Source organism: Manis pentadactyla, chromosome 16, assembly GCF_030020395.1.
Source record: "Manis pentadactyla isolate mManPen7 chromosome 16, mManPen7.hap1, whole genome shotgun sequence".
Lineage (NCBI taxonomy): Eukaryota > Metazoa > Chordata > Mammalia > Pholidota > Manidae > Manis > Manis pentadactyla.
In genome coordinates this window covers 56,584,846-56,603,589 of record NC_080034.1, presented here as the reverse complement: position 1 = coordinate 56,603,589, position 18,744 = coordinate 56,584,846, and the positions used below count along the sequence as shown (strand labels likewise).

At 37.0% G+C, this 18,744-nt stretch overlaps 1 protein-coding gene across 6 annotated transcripts in view; it reads left to right on the top strand.

Moving 5' to 3' along the window:
- The window catches only part of HIVEP1 (HIVEP zinc finger 1), a 158,715-nt gene that overhangs the window by 125,448 nt on the left and 14,523 nt on the right, over positions 1-18,744 (top strand). For 5 of the 6 annotated variants that reach the window (XM_057494172.1, XM_057494173.1, XM_036876117.2 and 2 more), the window contains 2 exons: positions 511-686; positions 5,086-5,187. In XM_057494172.1, the coding sequence (XP_057350155.1) occupies positions 511-686; positions 5,086-5,187 (278 nt within the window). The remainder of the gene's footprint in view (positions 1-510; positions 687-5,085; positions 5,188-18,744) is intronic. The other variant, XM_036876414.2, reaches the window with a different exon arrangement.

The window sequence follows — 18,744 nt, the reverse complement described above, 5'->3', positions numbered from 1 at the left end:
CAGCTAAGAACTAAGTTTCAGAGTAAACCTGGGTTTCACATTTACAAATAAAAGGAGTGATCTACAAAAAAAAGGAGTGACTTGGGAAATCTGCTCTGAGAGAGATGAATTCATTGCCTATTTTATGTCCTTGTATAGTTGGTTATGAGAAAACACATTGTAAAAGCTATTTGTAGTTATAGTGAAGCTCAGAAATATTTCAGTACTTGTAGTTGTAACTGAATTTAGCAATAAAAAAAACTTTTAAACCAGTAACTTAGAAAGAGGGAATAACTATTTTAAAATTAAACCCAGCATTGAATAAGTTGTTAGAATAGAATTAGCTGTTAGAATATTTAGTGTTGATGTGAAAAGCTGGAATATTCTGTTTCTTATATATGCATAAAATTTATATTGATTCAATATAAAAATTGTGCCTTGTTTTATTTTTTAGGTTGAATTTTAATCATCAGTATTTTCTCAAAGACATAGTATCCAATTGCCCTATTCATTTTTTTTTCTTTAAATTAGATATAAATCAAATGAAGAGTATGTATATGTCCGAGGCAGGGGAAGAGGAAAGTACATTTGTGAAGAATGTGGAATACGTTGTAAGAAACCTAGTATGTTAAAGAAACACATACGAACCCATACAGATGTCCGCCCCTACCACTGCTCTTACTGTAACTTCTCCTTTAAGACTAAAGGTATGAGATGACATTGCTTCATGGTCCTTTTTATATGCATTTAGAGCTTAGACCCAGCTTTATATATTCTTTGACCAAGGATGCAGTAGCTTAAGTAGACTAATATAAATTACATCTTATAAACATTGCAGTCTTATTTCTTTATATGTTTCTAGACCTCTTGGAAAAAAATTTTAATTACATATATGCTATAACATTTTAAAAGAAGCAATTGCCCTTTTTTTATTTTACTCCCCAAATTATAGTTACATAACACGATGACTAACACATTTTCAAAAATACTTAACTTTGGGGCTGAAAAAAAAAGGAATTGTCATGATCACAAGTAAATCATTTTGGTGCTAAAAGATTGGAAAAATTTAAAATAACTACAGTAAATGTATAATGATTATATTAATGGTCTGATGTCTAATTTTAGGCATGCATAACCATTTCTTTTTTTCAAGATGCTTTATTTAAAGCCAAATTCTGCTGAATTTTAGCTTCAAAAATTTTCTGACCTTTGTATTTATTTAATGTTTACAGAACTCAGAACTAGTCATTAAAATTATATGTAGTACCCTTTGTGTATTCTTTATATGTTTTTATTTAAATTATAAACCATTATTATACTTAAGGAAATTTTACCCTCTACAAGTTTCCTATATATATAATGAATACAGTACCATAAAATGTTTGCTTTCTCCATTAGGCTCTTGGTTCATGATTCATTACCTAAAAATTTGTTACCTGGGATTTTAATTTCAAATGCCACACTTTAAAAAATAAGACTCTCTTTAAAGCAAAGAAGTCATATAATTTTCTGTCTGAAAGCACAATAAGTATAAAAATATTTAATCATTTTTTTTGCAAAAACTGCTTTTATTCCTTTTGAGCTAACATTTTCTTTTTTCGAATTATATTGGCTGTCTTCACAGTTTTTGTTTTAAAGATTGATCAGTTCTTTAACAAAAGTATGTTTTTAGGCTAGTATTTATTGTCATTTACAGAGTTATCTAATAGGTAGCAACTAAAGAGCTTCAAATTAGCTCTCCTTAAAAGCCTGAAACTGTAATGAAGGAGGGGAAAAGTGTTCTTCAGATAGCCTTGAATATTTCTAGAAAGTTTCAGGAAACTAATTCTGTAGTCCTTTGTAATATAAAACTTCTGGAAATGGAGGGTGAATTTCAGGATGATTTTCCTAGTCTTGTGTGAAGGCTATGATAGGCTAAAGCACTTTGATCCTTTCACCCAATTTACTGCTTTTTCATTGGTTTTGATCCTATGAGTAACGTCTATTAATTTCCAGTATGAGATCAAGAGACCAGTAATAGGCCAATATTACTATTAAAAGATTACCAAGTATGGAATGATGTTACCAAATAAAAGGGAATCAAGGTATAATGTGAAACAGATATTTCTCAATAGAAAGAGGAAAGGAATCAGGATATTTAAAAAACTATATTCGTAAAGTACAGACAAAGAAGGAAGGAAAGCGTAGATGTGGAAAAACCAAATCAGACTACAGGGATTCTTAGCAAAGGAAAATACTATGAATCTTCACTAGTATTAATCTTAGTGAAATAATTCAAAACAGCATCATATAAAATTTTATATAAACATTTACTGAATGGTGTACAGAGCATAACAGCCCCCAAAGAGTGAGCAGTATATATCAGCAGTTTTTATGTCTTTCATTTCTGTAATATGCTTCACATCTGAATTTACATTAATTTTTTTGTTTTGTCAGATAATTTATTGTAATTATGTGATAAATATTTATTTGAAGAAAACTACCCTGGTGAAAAAAAAAGTATTAGAAATTCAGTGTTTCCCTCTTCTCTAGAGACAACAGTTCTCTTTCTTTGTGGTCAGCTTCCTTGTAGATGTCTCCCTTTCGTGAATGAATATATGTAAAACAGATTCCCTAATACCTTTTAAAAGTAGCTAAATAATAAGAGACTTGTTTTAGATGAGGCTGTAGATTTTGCCCTACTCCGATTTACTTGTCCTAGTTGATTCACCTCTCCTTGAATGTGTCTGGTTATTAGCAGAAAACAGCAGTGATGTAATGGCATGTTACATAAATAAGAGTATGCAAAGATAGCAAAATACTATCAAGGCTAGTGCCAGAAATTGATGCTTCTGATGGTAATGCTTATAAATCTATACTTCATCATTTGTCCTCTTAGTTTATTTTATGAGTACATTTTCAAAATAATTTTAATTGATTTGTTTTCACTATGCCACTTTAAAGGTCAGTCAGCAGAAAATATATACTGAGCTTGCATCTCTGCAAGATGTAGTGCCATTTATATCACAGAAAGCTTGGCTCTATATGTAGCTATAGAAACCCAGAAACAAAATCTTGCATGCTTTCCAGAGGATTTATATTAATGTTTATTAAATCAATGCACACATTTTATAGCATTGCTAGGGGATATTTGCATTTTAATATACATATTAAAATGCAGGTTTTATTTTAAATTATGTAAGAAGTTGGTTAATAATAACTAATAGCTCAAGTTATGAGAAAATACGCTTATTAAAAGCTTATAGTCCCAAATTTGCGTAGTTACAATGATACATTAACTATTTAGAATGCAGATAACCTTCTATGGTTCTCTATTTCGGGAACAAAAGCATTTTGAAAGAGAACCATTTAGTAGACCTTGTAATTTGGTTTGTATATTGTTATACTAGAAAGCATTTTGACTAATAATGGGAAATTCCAGCCACATTAACATAGCCAAACCATTGTTACAACTCTTTAATGTGAAAATTGTGAAGCATACAGAAAAGTAGAGATTTCTATAATGAGCACCAGTAAACCCATCATCTTTAATAATTGTTAACATTTTGCCATATTTGCTTCATAGTTTTTAAGTGTACTTAAAGTAAATGTGAGACATGGCCAAGCTATTTAAGCCAGGTGTATCTCTAGCAGCACAAAGGCAAGGTTTTACAGATCTTAGATATTCTGCGGTCTGGGTACCTTCTTGCATTTGAATCCCTTAAGCACCAAGCTCTGGGGTGCTGTGCATGCTGTCTAGTGCAAGCTTTGTCTTGAACAAGTGTGACCTGTTCCATGGGCTTAGTGCATTTTGAGGGGAATCTAGGTTCTATAAATACAGCAGTTGGGCAGGTCCTTCAGCTAACTGCAAGCCCAAAACCTGGACCAATGATTTAGGCATTTTTTTGTTCTTCTCAAGGCTTATTCTTAAATACTAATTTGTCCTGCTCACCAAACTCAATATTTAGATTTTATTTTCTCAAAAGAGATGATTTTCCCTTGTTGCAAGTATTTCTGTGTGTGGCATCATCTACTCAAGCTGCTTGGTGTCATCAGAACAATGCAAGCTCTCCCCCTATATCACGACCACTTGGGACAAGCATGCCCAGTGGTTCCCAGTTGACCTGGTAATACTTAGGTCGATACACCAGCTGCCAGAGGAAACACACCTTTAGAGATACCGTTATGGAACATCTAGTCCATATGGTGAAGTGAAATCCATGTAGGAAATTCTTTCTTCCAAACACACAGAAATACTGTTTATAATAGAACACAACCAAATATGGTTTTTAATAGACAGAAAAGCTCGAAACTTCAAAAGGCAAATTCCCAGGAATCAGAAATAAAAAGGAAACTCCTGTAGCATGGTGGACACTTTTTTAAAAAAAGCCTTTAGGAGCAGCAAAGCCAGCTGTATGTCTGCAAGCCTCGGGTTTTCATGCTAGTCTTGAGATGGAGTCTAAGGCTTCTGAAGTAAACCTGGCTGTCCTGTCCAGTGACTCTGGACCATTGGGGAAAAGCCTGCTAAAAAGCAACACGTTTTACCTGTGCCATGTTAAAAAAACAAGACAAAACAAAACCTAGTCCATGTGAAACCTTAAGTCCTGGACAGAAACATTTGAAAAACCATAGAGATGTTCGTACAAGCCAGGGTACTTAGTACGCCCGGGAAAACAATCTTGCTGAAGATACGCTTACAAAACCTACTAAAAAGCAGGCAAAGAAGCAAAGTACTATGAGGAGAGAGAGCCAGCAAACACAACTGGTGGAGAATTTGGATGCCAGGAGCTATAGCTCATAGTTCAATCTGAAAGGGACTTAAATTAAATAGGTGTGAAATGTTCTAAGAAATGAATAAATAAGGACTAGAGAATACAGACCATAAGGCAAAAGTATATATTATTAACGTAAAGGAGGGAATTTGAAAAAGAAAGTATTACTAATATAAAGAACAAGGTGATTACAATATATAGACACCAATATTTTCTTCTGTCCAAATCTTAGTCATTGGAATTGTGTAACCACAATCTGTACTTTCACTTGAAATAGGAATGGGATTTGCCAGTGTTGACAAATGCAACAGCAAAATAATATATGTAAGCTTAGTAAACATTCTTTTCCCTTAAGGAAATCTGACAAAACACATGAAGTCCAAGACACATAGCAAGAAATGTGTGGATTTAGGCGTCTCAGTAGGTTTAATAGATGAACAAGATACAGAAGAATCAGGTAAGGCTTTATTCCATATTTTTCATAAATGCTAATTGCAATGTACTATTTTTTTGCATCCATCCTCTTCTTTCCATTCCCACTGATACTGCTTAGTTCTTATTTTCATTGCCTCTTATTTACACTGTGCAATAGACTCCTAACCAGTTTACCATCTTTAATTTGTCTTCCCTCCTGTCCATCCCCACTGATATCAAGCTGATCTTCCTGAAGCATGTGTCTGGCCATACTACTTCTCTGCTCCAAGTCTTCCACTGACTTCCATTTGCCAACCAAAGAAAGTGTGAGCCACTTGGCCTTCAACCGTCAAAATCCCTTATAATCTGGTGCCTACCTACTTCTTTTCCCTTATTTCTCATTTCTTTTCTTTCACCTGCCCTTATGCTTGAAATTCCTGCTTACATGACATTGGTCTTGGCTCCGACCTCATACGATCCGCCCTAGAACCCCACCCTCAGTCCCCACCCAGTCGTGGCTCCCAGTCTGCCTTGGTTGAAATCTTACTTTCCTTCAAGAGCTAGCTCAAATCCACTGCTGTCACGAAGCCTTCTCTGATTTTCCCTTCCAACACCACTGTGGAAAGCAATTTTTTCTATTCTCTCAACTCTATAGTGTTTTAGAGTTTGCTCTCTGGAAGTACTGAATCCCTCTCTGCCTTAAGTTTTGATTATTTGCCTGCCTCACCTCCTCACTGAGATTCTTAAGCATATCATGAGCAGAACTGATGACTCTGATATTTGCTGCACCCATGGCCCCTAGCGCAGTGCCTTGCACGTAGCAGCTGCTCCTGAAATATTTGTGGAATAAAATGCTTGTTCGCTTCCCCAAAATGTTTGTTATTTTGAAAAAGTTAACTGGTTGTGTTCTTAACAATGTTAATTCAACAAAAAGAAGTATTTATCTCTAAGTTGAGGGGAAATAAACCTTTTCAACTGTTCTGACTAATCAGAGAATAGAATTACCCTTTTTAAGACTGTTTTTTAACCCACTTATTTTTAAATAAGAATTTATCAATCAAGATCAGTTTCCCAAAAAAACACTTTTTTGAAAAATGCCCTACATCAAACCTTTACCCACTTGCTGTTTTAGTTAATGTGCATTAGTTCAATACAGAGCATATTTCCAAAGAGAAAATGATGAGAACATCATTGAAAATTAGGTAAAAAATCAGATGTTTTTAATTCCACCTAACAAACAGTAACACACTAAATGAATCAGCTGAATTGATTTCTAAATATGCAGAAGAAGTGACTCACATCATAAGTGATACAGTTGATATGATTCAGTATTTTAAGCATAAGGGAAGGACTGCCTCTAATTCTTTTGGGGGAATAAACTGATATACTCATAATAGAAAGAAAAGGTAATCGTACAAATTTAGGACAATAAGGAGCTTTTTAGTGTCTTAACAGATGTATTGATACATATTGGGGATGGTAAGATCAGGATTTAAAGGTACATATCACATTAACATACATATAAATTTTTGTCCTAGGAACATACTTAGGAAAAGCTGATTTTGAATTGCTAGGAATTGAATTCTGAGTCTTTGTTTAAAGACACACAGCACATTTAATAGAATTAATTGTCTATAATTCACTTAACAGTTCATTTGATTTATTTTCTGCTCTTAGTAATCATGTAGTAAATTAATTATCATAACTCAGTGAAGAAATCCCTGCTTGTTATTTATTTGCTTTATTGCTATTATGTAGAGCAACTCAGAAATAAAAAGCTAGGAAAAACGAGTAGCAGTTTCAGCAAGTATATTTATTACTTACAGACTAGAAAAGGCACAAAGTGGAGGTTACCTTATAAAGTACTAATATCTGAGAAATGTGTAAATGTACATTTATTATGATAAAAACTTTTGTGTTTTACTTCTTTAGGAGATTAAGTCTTATAAAAATTAAATAAAATGTTGATAGAATCCATTAAATTGTTAAGGGAAAGTAGTGTTTATATCCTGAGTTTAGATATGAAAATTAAAGGTAGTTTTGATTGATTACCCTGTATTGTTTAGATTGGCTGACTGGCTGGTGGATATTACATCTGTCCATTCACATTTGTATTTCTCTTCTCATTCCAGAAGCATTTGAAGCAGGTCTTAGATTACAGCTCAGACCTGATAGCCTAATTCCCTATTCAGATGAGATCTTCTGATAAAACTAGTTAGTTTTACCTGTTTTCCTCTCAGTTTAATTTTTTAAAAGTACTGTATTTCTGGGTAGAGTACTCAGAATTTTCATTCCTATTTTTATTGAATAGTACAATGAAGCATTTTGATGGATTTTGCCAATTGCTGGGTCATACTAGAGACCTAATAATTCTTTATGAATATGTCAACAAAATGTATTCCTCTAATTTTGTTTTATTATAGGCTTGGAATTTAGGTATAAATGTAACTTTAATGTAGCTTTTTGTTTTAAACAAATGGTCTTGTTTTCTGTTTATTGTTCTTTTTTGTACTTTAAAAAAATGCATTGAGATTCTTTTAAATACAAAAAGATTGCAGAGAATTTATTGCATGCATTCATGTATTCATTCCAGCATTCGTGATTATAACTATTTTCTTGCATTTGCTTCAAGTCTTTTTCACGAGTTCAGTATGTTTTTGGAAAATAAAACAAGCTAAGTAAGGCATTACATGTTAGGTCACCATTGCCAGTCACCGCCCTGTGCAGAGGCGAGCCCTCACCGTGTTCAGCGGCTCTTGGCTTCATCTCATTTCATTCAATGTAACATGTATATATATCGATGAATACTATATTGTTTTTGTTTATGTTTATAATTTAAATTTGTATAAATAGTACCACCTTTATATAGATACCCAGAAAATTAATTTTACTTCATAATTTCAAATTGTTCTATAGAACAGCTTCTATTTCTGCACATCCTTAGCTATACCTAATATTATAAGAATTTAAATTGTTGGCCCCTGTGTTGGATGATAATTTGCTGTATTTATTCGTGTTTTCTTGATTACTATCCTAAGGTTGGGTTGAAAAGAAGTTTCACTCCACTAAATTGATGGTAGAAATGGGGTCTTGCTTGGTATTTCTCCAAATGTCTACTTTTTTAGGGGGAAAACCCAGAAGCCTGCAATATGGTACCGCATGTAGGGAGAATATACTGGTTTCTAGTCTAATACTAGCCTGGACTATACTAGCTGTTTATCCTCTTTCGGTCTTTGTGGGCTCCTCATCTCCCAGCCTCTACGTGCAGTGCCCAGGGCTGTGGTTCCTTATTTCTTTTCTTTTGTCGAGACCCACCCCGCCACTTCCCCACGTGATCTCATCCGGTCTTCGGGCTTTAAATGCTGCCTCTCTGATGATGATTCCATTATTCACTCCAGACTTGCAGGTGCGTCTGCCTGCCCACGGTCCTCTCGCGTGTCAAAGAGGCATCTCAAGTTTGATGTGCCCCAAACTCCTGATTTACCCCTTACTTCTAAGAAGCAGGCTTCCCGTCCTTCCGGCTGCTAGACCAGAAGTCGTCCTCGATGTCCTTTGCCTCCAGTCCACCACGAAAACCTTTCAACTCCTTCCTCAAAATGTATCCAGAATCCAACAACTTTTAACCACCTCTACCACCCAACCCTGCCCAAAGTTACCCTCATCTCTACTAAGTTACTTGTGGTAACCCTGACTGGTCTCTGTGGTTCAGCCCCTCCCCCTTTACAGGCTGTTTTTAACACAGCAGCCAGTGTGATCTTTTAAACAATATTGAAAACCCTCCAGCAGTTTCCTGTCTTAGTGAGAGCACTGGTCTACTGGAACTTCCGAGCTGTCCGGCTCCCCCACCCTCCCTTACCACCATTTCTCTAAAACTCATCTCCCACTCCTTCCTCCCTCCTGTAGTTGAGTAGCTCGCTCAGCTACAACCACACTGATTTCCTTGCTCGTTATTAAATACACCCACAGGGTCTGTGTGCTGCTGGGCTCTGTGCCCAGTTCTCTCTCTGAGTGCTCTCCACCAGGTACCGCAGGACTTACGCCGTCATCTCCTTCGGTGCCTTACCGGTGACCCTCGCTGGGGGAAAAAGGCACCTTCCTTGCTTGCTCTTACTTACTGCCAGCATGGCTGAGGCCCCCCAGTCCTGCTATATGTTCCCTTATTGTGCTGAGCTCCGCCGGGGGTGGGTGGGGTTTTTTTTTTTTTTTTTTTTTTATTTTGTGTGTGTGTGTGTGTGTGATCCTTTCAACTAGAAAATAAACCATAAGGACATAGGACAGGGGTTTTATTGTGTCACTGCTCTGTCTCCAGCTCCTTAGGGCTGGGCCTAGTAAGTAGTTGGTACTAAATAGTTTCTGATTTAATGGATAACTAGAAAAAAATGACTTTTAATTTGTCAGGAAATAATTGTGTTATTACTTTTAGAACTTGATGTAATAATTTTCCATTCAATTCCTTCACTAAAATCAAATTTGCATTTAATGCCTTTACCCTTAAACAATGTTAACATATGTGGCCAAGGTCATTTAGATGTTGTTAACGTGATGATGGCATTTGTTTATTAATTTGTTATTTATTGGTCATTGGAAGAAGACTAGAAGATAACTCAGTTTACCTGCCTATTCTGTCTTCTTGTCCTCAGTACTGATCTCTCCAGATCAACTGGTAAAGATTTGTTCTATTTTTCAGTAGTTTCAGAGAAGGAAATGCTGTTCTCTTTTTGATTGATTGATTGACCACTCCTGCAGCTATTCAGTGTGTGCAGTCGCTGAGCTCAGGATCTCCTCTCCTTGGCAGGGTTCATTTCTCAAGGCTGAGGTCAGGGAAAGAGCACTGATGGCCGCATTGGTTGCAGATGGATGATGGAGGGCACCCCCAAAGGAAGGGAAGGGATTTATCGATTCATGCATTTCTATATTTGGAAAAGGTATGGCGAGGGGGTCATAGTAAGGGAGGGCAAGAATTCTGGACTGAGAGAGTTGTTTGGGCGAAAGCCCAGAGGTTGGGAATGAGGAGCAGGGCATGAAGACTATAAATGGATCAGGAGGAGAGTGTGGGCAGGGCATGCAGCTGAGAAGGGCCTGGGGGCAGGTCATGCTACGCGAGGGGGTTTCAGCTTGGGAAGCAATCACTCCAGGTTTCCACTAGACCCACTTATCTTTACATATAATCAGTCTCTTCTATGGCAGTTCATACCAATTTCTTGATGTTTTGACACTTGAAAAGTAGTATTTCTTAGATACTATTTTTCTAGAATTTTTATTCTTACAACACATTTCATAATACACACACACACACACACACACACACAGTGTTCCTTTGATTAAGAAAGTCTGAATTTTTTTGCTATCATCTAAAGTCATTTAAAGCCATTGCCCCTTTAGGCCCATACACATCTGTCTCTTAGTCCAGATTATTTTCCCAAATGTTCTTGAAATAAAGAAACAAAAGATAATTGGGCTTTTAATCTGTGATCCTGGAATTTTCATTGCTGAGGGTTGTTTGTTTTTTTCCTTGTGTTACTGTTTTATTTTGTAGGGGGAATTTAACAATAATGACCAGAAGAAGCATACTTGCATTAAGTGGATACCCTGCTTCAACAACAGCAGTAATGAATAATAGCAGAGAGCAGAGATCTTTTTCTGGGAAGGTGTTTTTATAAACAAAGCACCTCAGTGCTTCAGCATCCCTCATTCTCCACCAGATGGAGTTTGCAAGTATGGGTAGAAAGTCTGGTACCGTTTTTCCCTAGTGACATACGATTTTATATGTGTGTGTATGAATGTACAATGACCTATTTAGAAATGTCCCTCTTCATTTATTAAATTGAGGGAGCATTATTTCCCCTGGAATTACTTTCTACACTGAGTCAGCATCACTGTGGTATAGAATTTTCTACCTAGAACAGGTTGTCATTAAAGATAGGGCATGATTAGTTCCTACTTTATATTTCTCTCTCCATTTTAAAACCCCACCCTTGTCAGCCTCATAAGGATGTTAGAAGGAGTGGCACCATATGTTATGAAGTGTTTCATTTACTGTCACTTTCCTTTTCCAAGGAAAATTAAAAATTATTTGGCAGATATTAGTAGTATGGCTGGCTTTTATAATAATTAAGAAGAATGAATGAATATTTTCAAGTCTGACAGTTTTAAGATTTGAAGTGTACGTCCTTTTCACTCGGGGATCCGGAGCTGGTCAGTGTCAGATGGTCTTAAATCCAGCTCCTCCTCCCTGCTTCCCTCTTGCCCACTGGAGTTTGCCACTCCCTGGTCACACAAAGCAGTCTCCTCTCCCTTAGGGGCCAGGCTCACAGCAGTTGAGACTTTAGCTGCTGCATAGGATCCTCCAACCATGTCCAGGTATCCTAACCAACACGATTCCTGCCTGACAGTGCATCTCCATTTTCCTGGCCCAATAAATGAAGATAAGTGATAAAATTGTAGTGTGTAATGTAGGGCCTTCTCATACATAACTTGCTGTCCTTTCCCTTTAATGATGAATAGTTTTATCAGATGCTTCTGTAGCATCCTAGATCTTGATACCATTTGTCATATTCTTAATCTGACATCCATCTGATGGTGATCCGGCTGCACAGCACATGGCTAGAAAACACACTGGGGTTCTATTTGTGCCTATGTACAGTGCATTTCAGAGGAAGGCTACGGTTTGGCTAGCAGTAAGGTGCCATGGCACTAACCACAGCTAGCTTTCTTACCTTTATTCCCAAAGTTGTTAATTATAGTGGCATTCCAGATGCTGTCATTTTGCCCTCACAGCTGCAGTTAAGGGTCAGCTGGTCACACTGTATGAAAAATGAAAGTCTGACATAACCCAGTGAACTGTCAGCTGAACAGCCTTTGTCACCTAGGTTTTCCCACAATTGAAATTCAGGACTTAATTATGCCAATAGATTACAGAGTCCTTCTAAACAATACAGTGACTAAAGAGAACCAGGTAGCCAAATTCAGGAGCTAACATGTCTTTTAGGAAACCAGAACTCTAAAACATCAAGTCTTGAACAGTAGGAAAATTTGGGTTGTTAAGTCTTCTCTACATACTGAGTGGGTCTCTCAGTAGTTGTGATAGCCACAGTGCGTATTTCCTGTTGCCTGTGAAGTGGTAATGTCCGCAGTGCCATCCTGTGGGTCCTTAAGAGGGACTATAGATTGGGCACACTTTTATGAAAGCCACATATAAACTATTAGTGTGCTAACAGGATATGCAAGTACTTACTATGTGTATTTAAATTTTTATTATCTCAGACATCTGGGAAATAAGGTAAATCTGTTTAAACAAGAAAAAAAAGCAGCCTATAAAGATGTTATTTGGAAGACCTGATTCTAAATGCCAAACCTTACAAAATAGTATCCAGAAACCTGAGGGTAGTGTTTTTTGGTTTAAAGGAAAAACTGGGGGAGGGGGGGTGTTTGGTCATTCAATCGGTATTTTCTGTAGCACTTACAGAATCCTCACCTGAAATATCACCTCTGAGCTTTCATTTATTCAACAAAATTTATTAAATGCCCTCTGACATTCAGACTTAGGGCCCTACGACAGTATTTATTGTCTAAGCATCATTACCACTTGGTAATGTCTTGGTCATCTTAAAACTTTCTGGGAAGAGTCCAGGTCTGTTTATGTTATGTTGGTATTTTGTTATTTATTTATGTCTGCCTTGTTTTATTTTCACCCAGGGTTTGTTCTGTATTCATCCTATTTAATTTCAGTATTTCTTCAATCTTTTCTGTTCGTATTTTGTTATTTCTTTATGTCTGCCTTGTTTTATTTTCACCCAGGTTTATTCTGTATTCATCCTATTTAATTTCAGTATTTCTTCAATCTTTTCTGTTCGTATTTTGTTATTTATTTATGTCTGCCTTGTTTTATTTTCACCTAGGAGGGTTTATTCTGTATTCATCTTATTTAATTTCAGTATTTCTTCAATCTTTTCTGTTCGTATTTTGTTATTTCTTTATGTCTGCCTTGTTTTATTTTCACCCAGGGTTTATTCTGTATTCATCCTGTTTAACTTCAGTATTTCTTCAGTCTTTTCTGTAAGCATCCCAGACCCATCTGCTACTGTGCCAATGCTCATGAGACTCAGAATGTCATTCCCCAGCTAATGTGTGCGTCCCTTGTAAATAGAGTGCTCATTAAAAGTCAGTGTGAAAATGATATGATGAAGTACCAAATTCCTTGATTTTTTAAAATTCTTGCCTACCTTCAGCAACAGAGGAGCTGTATGGCTACCCACTATATCCGTTAGCAGGTGAATTCTTGGTCTGATTTCCAAGTGGAGTAAATTTAGAGATGTTGGGAAACATTCATTTTGAATGACATGGAGGGAATTACAGATTTTTCTAAGCCAGGCCATTACAATTTGGACACTGGCATTTAAAAGAAGTTTCTTTTTAGTTTCAAATTAGCAACTCAAGATGTAATTATAATACATGCTCATGAAAAGTCAAGTCCCTCCAGCCAGCTGCACTTGTCCTTGTATTCTTGCTGTGCAAAATTATATGGTCTCGGGCATTGTGTCCCTGTGTTCTTGGGATCTTAGTGAGTACTTGTCTGTTTTCACCTTCTGTGTCAGAAATCTGCCGTGGGCTATTTGCTTTTCATCCCCGATCTGAAGAATGTTTTTGTCTCCAGAATGCTGGACTTCAATGTTTGGAATGTTAATATGTGCCCTCAACTGCTAGACTGGGGGAGCCATTCACTATGGTGAAGGACAACTAGAAATACTGTTCTTGTTGGAGTTTAAATGCTTAGGATAATGTATGTAAGAAAGTGTCAGATCATAGGATTTAAAACTGTGTCACATTTACCCTTAAAATAAATTTAAGTGAATTTTTCATAATGAGATTCTTTCTAAATAATAAAAGCCATGCAATATGTTTTTGTCACTAGGATTTTTATAGAAAACATAATATTGCTCCTTTTAAGAAAAATTAGCACGCATAAAATGAAATCATCATAGGTCTTAGGATTTATATTTAAAATGAAGAAGTGTTAATGTCATTGATGAGTGACCCAGATAGGACCATCTTTTGGTTTACTTCCTGAAGTTCACGAACATTAAACTGTGGCCCATTATATTAATGATCTTTCCGTCTTTAATAAAAAGAAATAAAAATCTATTACTGCAGTAATTACCTGCTTAAAAATTTATTCCCTCCAGGTTGCTGTCGTTTGTCTGGATTTTAAAGTAACATTTCTAAACATATCTGGGGAAAGAAAACAGACAAATTACAAGAAAAGAACGTTGGTGGTGGGGGGAGCCGGAGGAATCCCCTCATGCTCGTTGTGAACCTGGTGCTTCCAGCAGGTGTCAGTGTCTGGCAGCAGTGGCAGGGCAGGTTGCACTTCATTTACCCGAAATTGAGTTTTGAAATACATCATTTGGGAAGCTGTTTGACCTAAGCTTTTCAGAGCATTTTGAAAACAGTATTGCTTCATCACATACCTCTTTTTTCCCCCTCATGAATTTAAATTCACAGAAAATAGTGGGATTAATTTAACGCTTATGTAAAATTTTACTGAGTAATGGAAAAATTTATGAGCAGAGAATGTGTCAGGAGGACATAAATTAAACAGAATTTCTAAGGGCCATTTATTTAGGAATTTGTTAAACAGGTTTGGGTTCTTTATATCTGTTGGAGAGTCCCTGGGGGATGCTGAGGGATGCTGAGGGATGAGGTATAGCCTTTACTCTCCTGGAGTACAACACTCTGTATTGTACACACCCAGGAAAGAGCAATTGTAATAGAATATTAAAAAGTCAGCGTATCTTACTGGAATAATAGTAGGACTCCTAGATACATTAAAACCTGGTTCTGAACTGTGGCTTGATGCTTTCTAGCCATATATAAGTCTCTTTACTTCCTTGTGTGAGATGAGTGATAACAACCCTCAACAACAACAGAGTGGCTGTGAAGTTTAAACGTGATAGCAGAGTGTAGATGTTGTCAAACTTTTTCTGTAAAGGGCCTGGTAGCAAATATATTAGGCCTTGTGGGCCATGTAGTCTCCATCATGACTACTAAATTTTGTAGTTGTGGTGCAAAAACTGCCGCAGACAATATGTAAATGAATGAGCCTGGCTGTGTTTCAGTAAAACTTTATTTGCAAGAACAGGCAGTGGGCCCCATGTGGCCAGCAGCTGCAGTTTGCCAGTGTTGGGTATAATAGTACTCACAGTGTTTTCTATGGTATTATTATGCTAAGTGACATGCCACAGCAAAGTGAGCAATATCCCAAGTCATGAATGCTGAGTTTCTGGCATAGTTAACAAACCCGTGTTCTCCTTGATGGCTTTTGGTCACAGACAAGCCACCTTTCCTTTCTGGATCTTCTATCAGCACAACTTCAGACTCAGTAGTAAGTCTTCCTGGGGAACAGGGGAAGGTTTAAGGAGACAGCAAAGTAATAGGAAAGGACTTTTTCTCAGCATGAATCTAAGCAGAGAGCAGAGTTGTCTGGGCTTTGTTTTGGTGCTGTGCCCTTCTCTTCTGTTCATTTAAGCTGTATGTTTTTATCTTTTTTCTGCCATCCTAGAATATCAACCCTGTTTAATAAATACATAGTGATCCAGAATTCATTTTCAGGTCTCCAGACTTTGGTGGTAGCCTTCCCCTTCTGCAGTTCCTGGACAATTGTGTCCTGGACAATGCATGCAGAGAGATATACATTATTACTTCCAAAAGGAATCCCAGCCCTTTGTTAAGTCCTCAGCAATCTGAGGCATGTGGCTCTGACCAGGGAGAAATAAGGTCCAGGGAAGCCACCCTGTGTGCCTTCTTACCCATCATACTGCCAACCCAGGTCTGCAGTTTGGTATGATCAAAGCAAAATCTGATTAAAATGGAGCCAAGTAGTTTAACTCTTTCCCTCATTTAACAATATATGGTGTTCTTTTCAAATCCTTCACATAAATTGCATACACTGGAAATTTATACCTGTATAAAAATTTTTAAAGATTTATGGTATAACTAATTATTCTTAAATTTCCATATTTACAATCAAATGCAGTATATTTGTGAAATTAAAAAGGCTGAGTTATTAGTTTGCATTCTTCTTGGAGATTGCATTGTACGTGTTTTACTACTCATAATCAAATAATTATATGAAGCTTTCAGTGTCTGTACCTCTAAACATTCATCTCATGCATATTTATAAACTAGCTTATTGACTATAATTCATTGTTGACCTTTGTTCAGATGATTTTCAGATGTTTAAAATATGACATTTGAATGTATAATATTCAGCACAGACTTAGGAGCCAGACAAACCTGGCTTTGAATTTTAACTCTGACACTTGGGAATTATGCATCTTAAGATAATTAACTGCATTTTACATTTTTGAAATCATTGAGAAAAATATCAAGTCTTTAGTTAATCCTTGTTTAGTTATGGTCAGATATTGTTGGTCTGTATGTAGTGCTAACCCAGGTTCTCTTAAAGTCTTGATGTCTAGAACCAGTTAGTCATCATATGCACAATTGAAAAAGAAATGCAAAAATAGGTACAAGATACAAGAACAGTTTAGGTGCTAAAAAATTTGAGCATGTATGTAGGTTTTGGCATACTTTGGAGAAATTTCCTGTGATTTTAAGTTAACCAAGAGAAGTGTTGGAATTGGTTTCAAGAATTAACAGTTTCCTATTTAAACAAGGGAAAAGAAAAATTGCTTATCAGAAAGAGAAGTCTTGACGAGAATGAGAACATGGTGGAGGTGGATATCATGCACACTTATCTGAATGGGACAGAATATCAGTGTCAATAGAGTGAAATAAAGACCCTGGAACACTGGCAAATAGTTGGGTTTTTTTAATAGATCATTTTTAAAACAGTCATTTTAGTCTTACAGGGAAGTTGCAAAATGAATATAGAGAGTTCCTGTATCTTCTTCACCCTGCTTCCCCTTATGTTAGCATGTTATGTAACCATAGGACACTACAGTTTAACAACATTAAGAAATTATCCTCAGCTCAGTATTAGTAACAAAAGGACAGAACTTGCTTGGATTCCACCAGTTTTTCCAGTGATGTCTGTTTCTGTCCCACATTGCACTTAATCATCAGGGCTCCTCTAGCACATTCCTTGGTCTTTCTTGTCTTTCAGAACCTTGACATTTGTAGAGTACTGATTACTTGTTTTGTAGAATGTCCAGAATTCGGGGTTTTCTGATGTGTGCCATGTTTGGATTGAGGTGCGTCATTGGGAAGGTGCCATAGGGTGGTCGTGCTTTTCTTAGTGCCTCGAATTGGACGCATTAGGTCAGGACGTGTTCTTGGTCACGCTGCCCTTCATCACATGGCCAAGGTGATGTCTCCCAGGACACTAAACTTACTGTTGTTCTCTTTATACATATGAAATATTTGCCAGAAGTATTCGGAGACTATGCAGATACCTATTTATACATTGATAGATCTTGCCTATAATGTGTTATTTGGTGGTCTAATTTATTAATTGGAATTCTTCTGCAAGGAAGTTACCATTTCTCCATTTGTTCATTCGTCCATTCATTCATTTACTTAAATGAGTATGGACTCAAGGACACATAGTTTGTTCTTTGGGTTGTAATACAATACTGTCATTATTCATACAGCTCAAGTTCTGTTGACCATTGGAGCTCTTTGAGGTCTGCTCCTGTGCCCTTTCGACATGCCCCATCTTTCTTTTCTTAAAGCAGCTCCTTACTTTGTGGCATCCCATGATGATCTAGCCCTGTTGTCAACCATTTCTTCAAGGACCTCTGGTTCTCCTTATTGGACAATGGTATTTAGACACAAAGATCTAGACATTAGGTGGTGTTCTCATTGCTACTGACCTGTCACTGCTTCTAGCCAGTGTCATTGGATTAAACTAGGAAATACATATATGCACAATAATTTAGACATCCACAAACATCTGGGCTTACTTCTGGACACACACACACGTGCCATATACTTAAATAAGAACATGAGTCCATACCAATAATTGCAATTCTGGCCCAGCACCACAAAGTTTTTATTCTGGCCTTCCCCACTGCCTTCTTTTTCTTTCACCAGCAATGAGAAACCTGGTTCTCATCTACTATATGTTTACACATTTGTTGAACTAGTCTTGTATACCAATAAACTAGTTTTCCTAACCCCAGATTTACAGTTACAGTACAGTGTTCATGTGAACTTGTTTCTGTCTTGAAGCTTCACCTTATCTGCTGAAACCCTCTTGCAAAGGTGACTTTGGTCAGGGCCTTTGTTCCCATCTCCGTCAGTGGGTATCCAGCTCACGTGTGCTTCGGTTAGACTCCTCTGTCTCAGCTTCATTCCACATGAGATTCCACCCACATCGGGAATTCAGGATGGCGGCATGAGAGGCAAGATGGAGAATGCCTCCCAAAACCACATATACCATGAAAATATAATGAACACAACTAATCCTAAAAGAGCAACAGGAAACAAGGCTGCACCAGACTGCATACACCTACAGAACAGAGAAGACCTCACAAAACAAGGAAATGTACCAAAGCCTTGATCCAGCGGGACCCAAGCCCTTCCCCCACCGCAGCTCACCAACAGGAGGAAGAGAAATGGAGTGAGGAGCGGGTGGAAG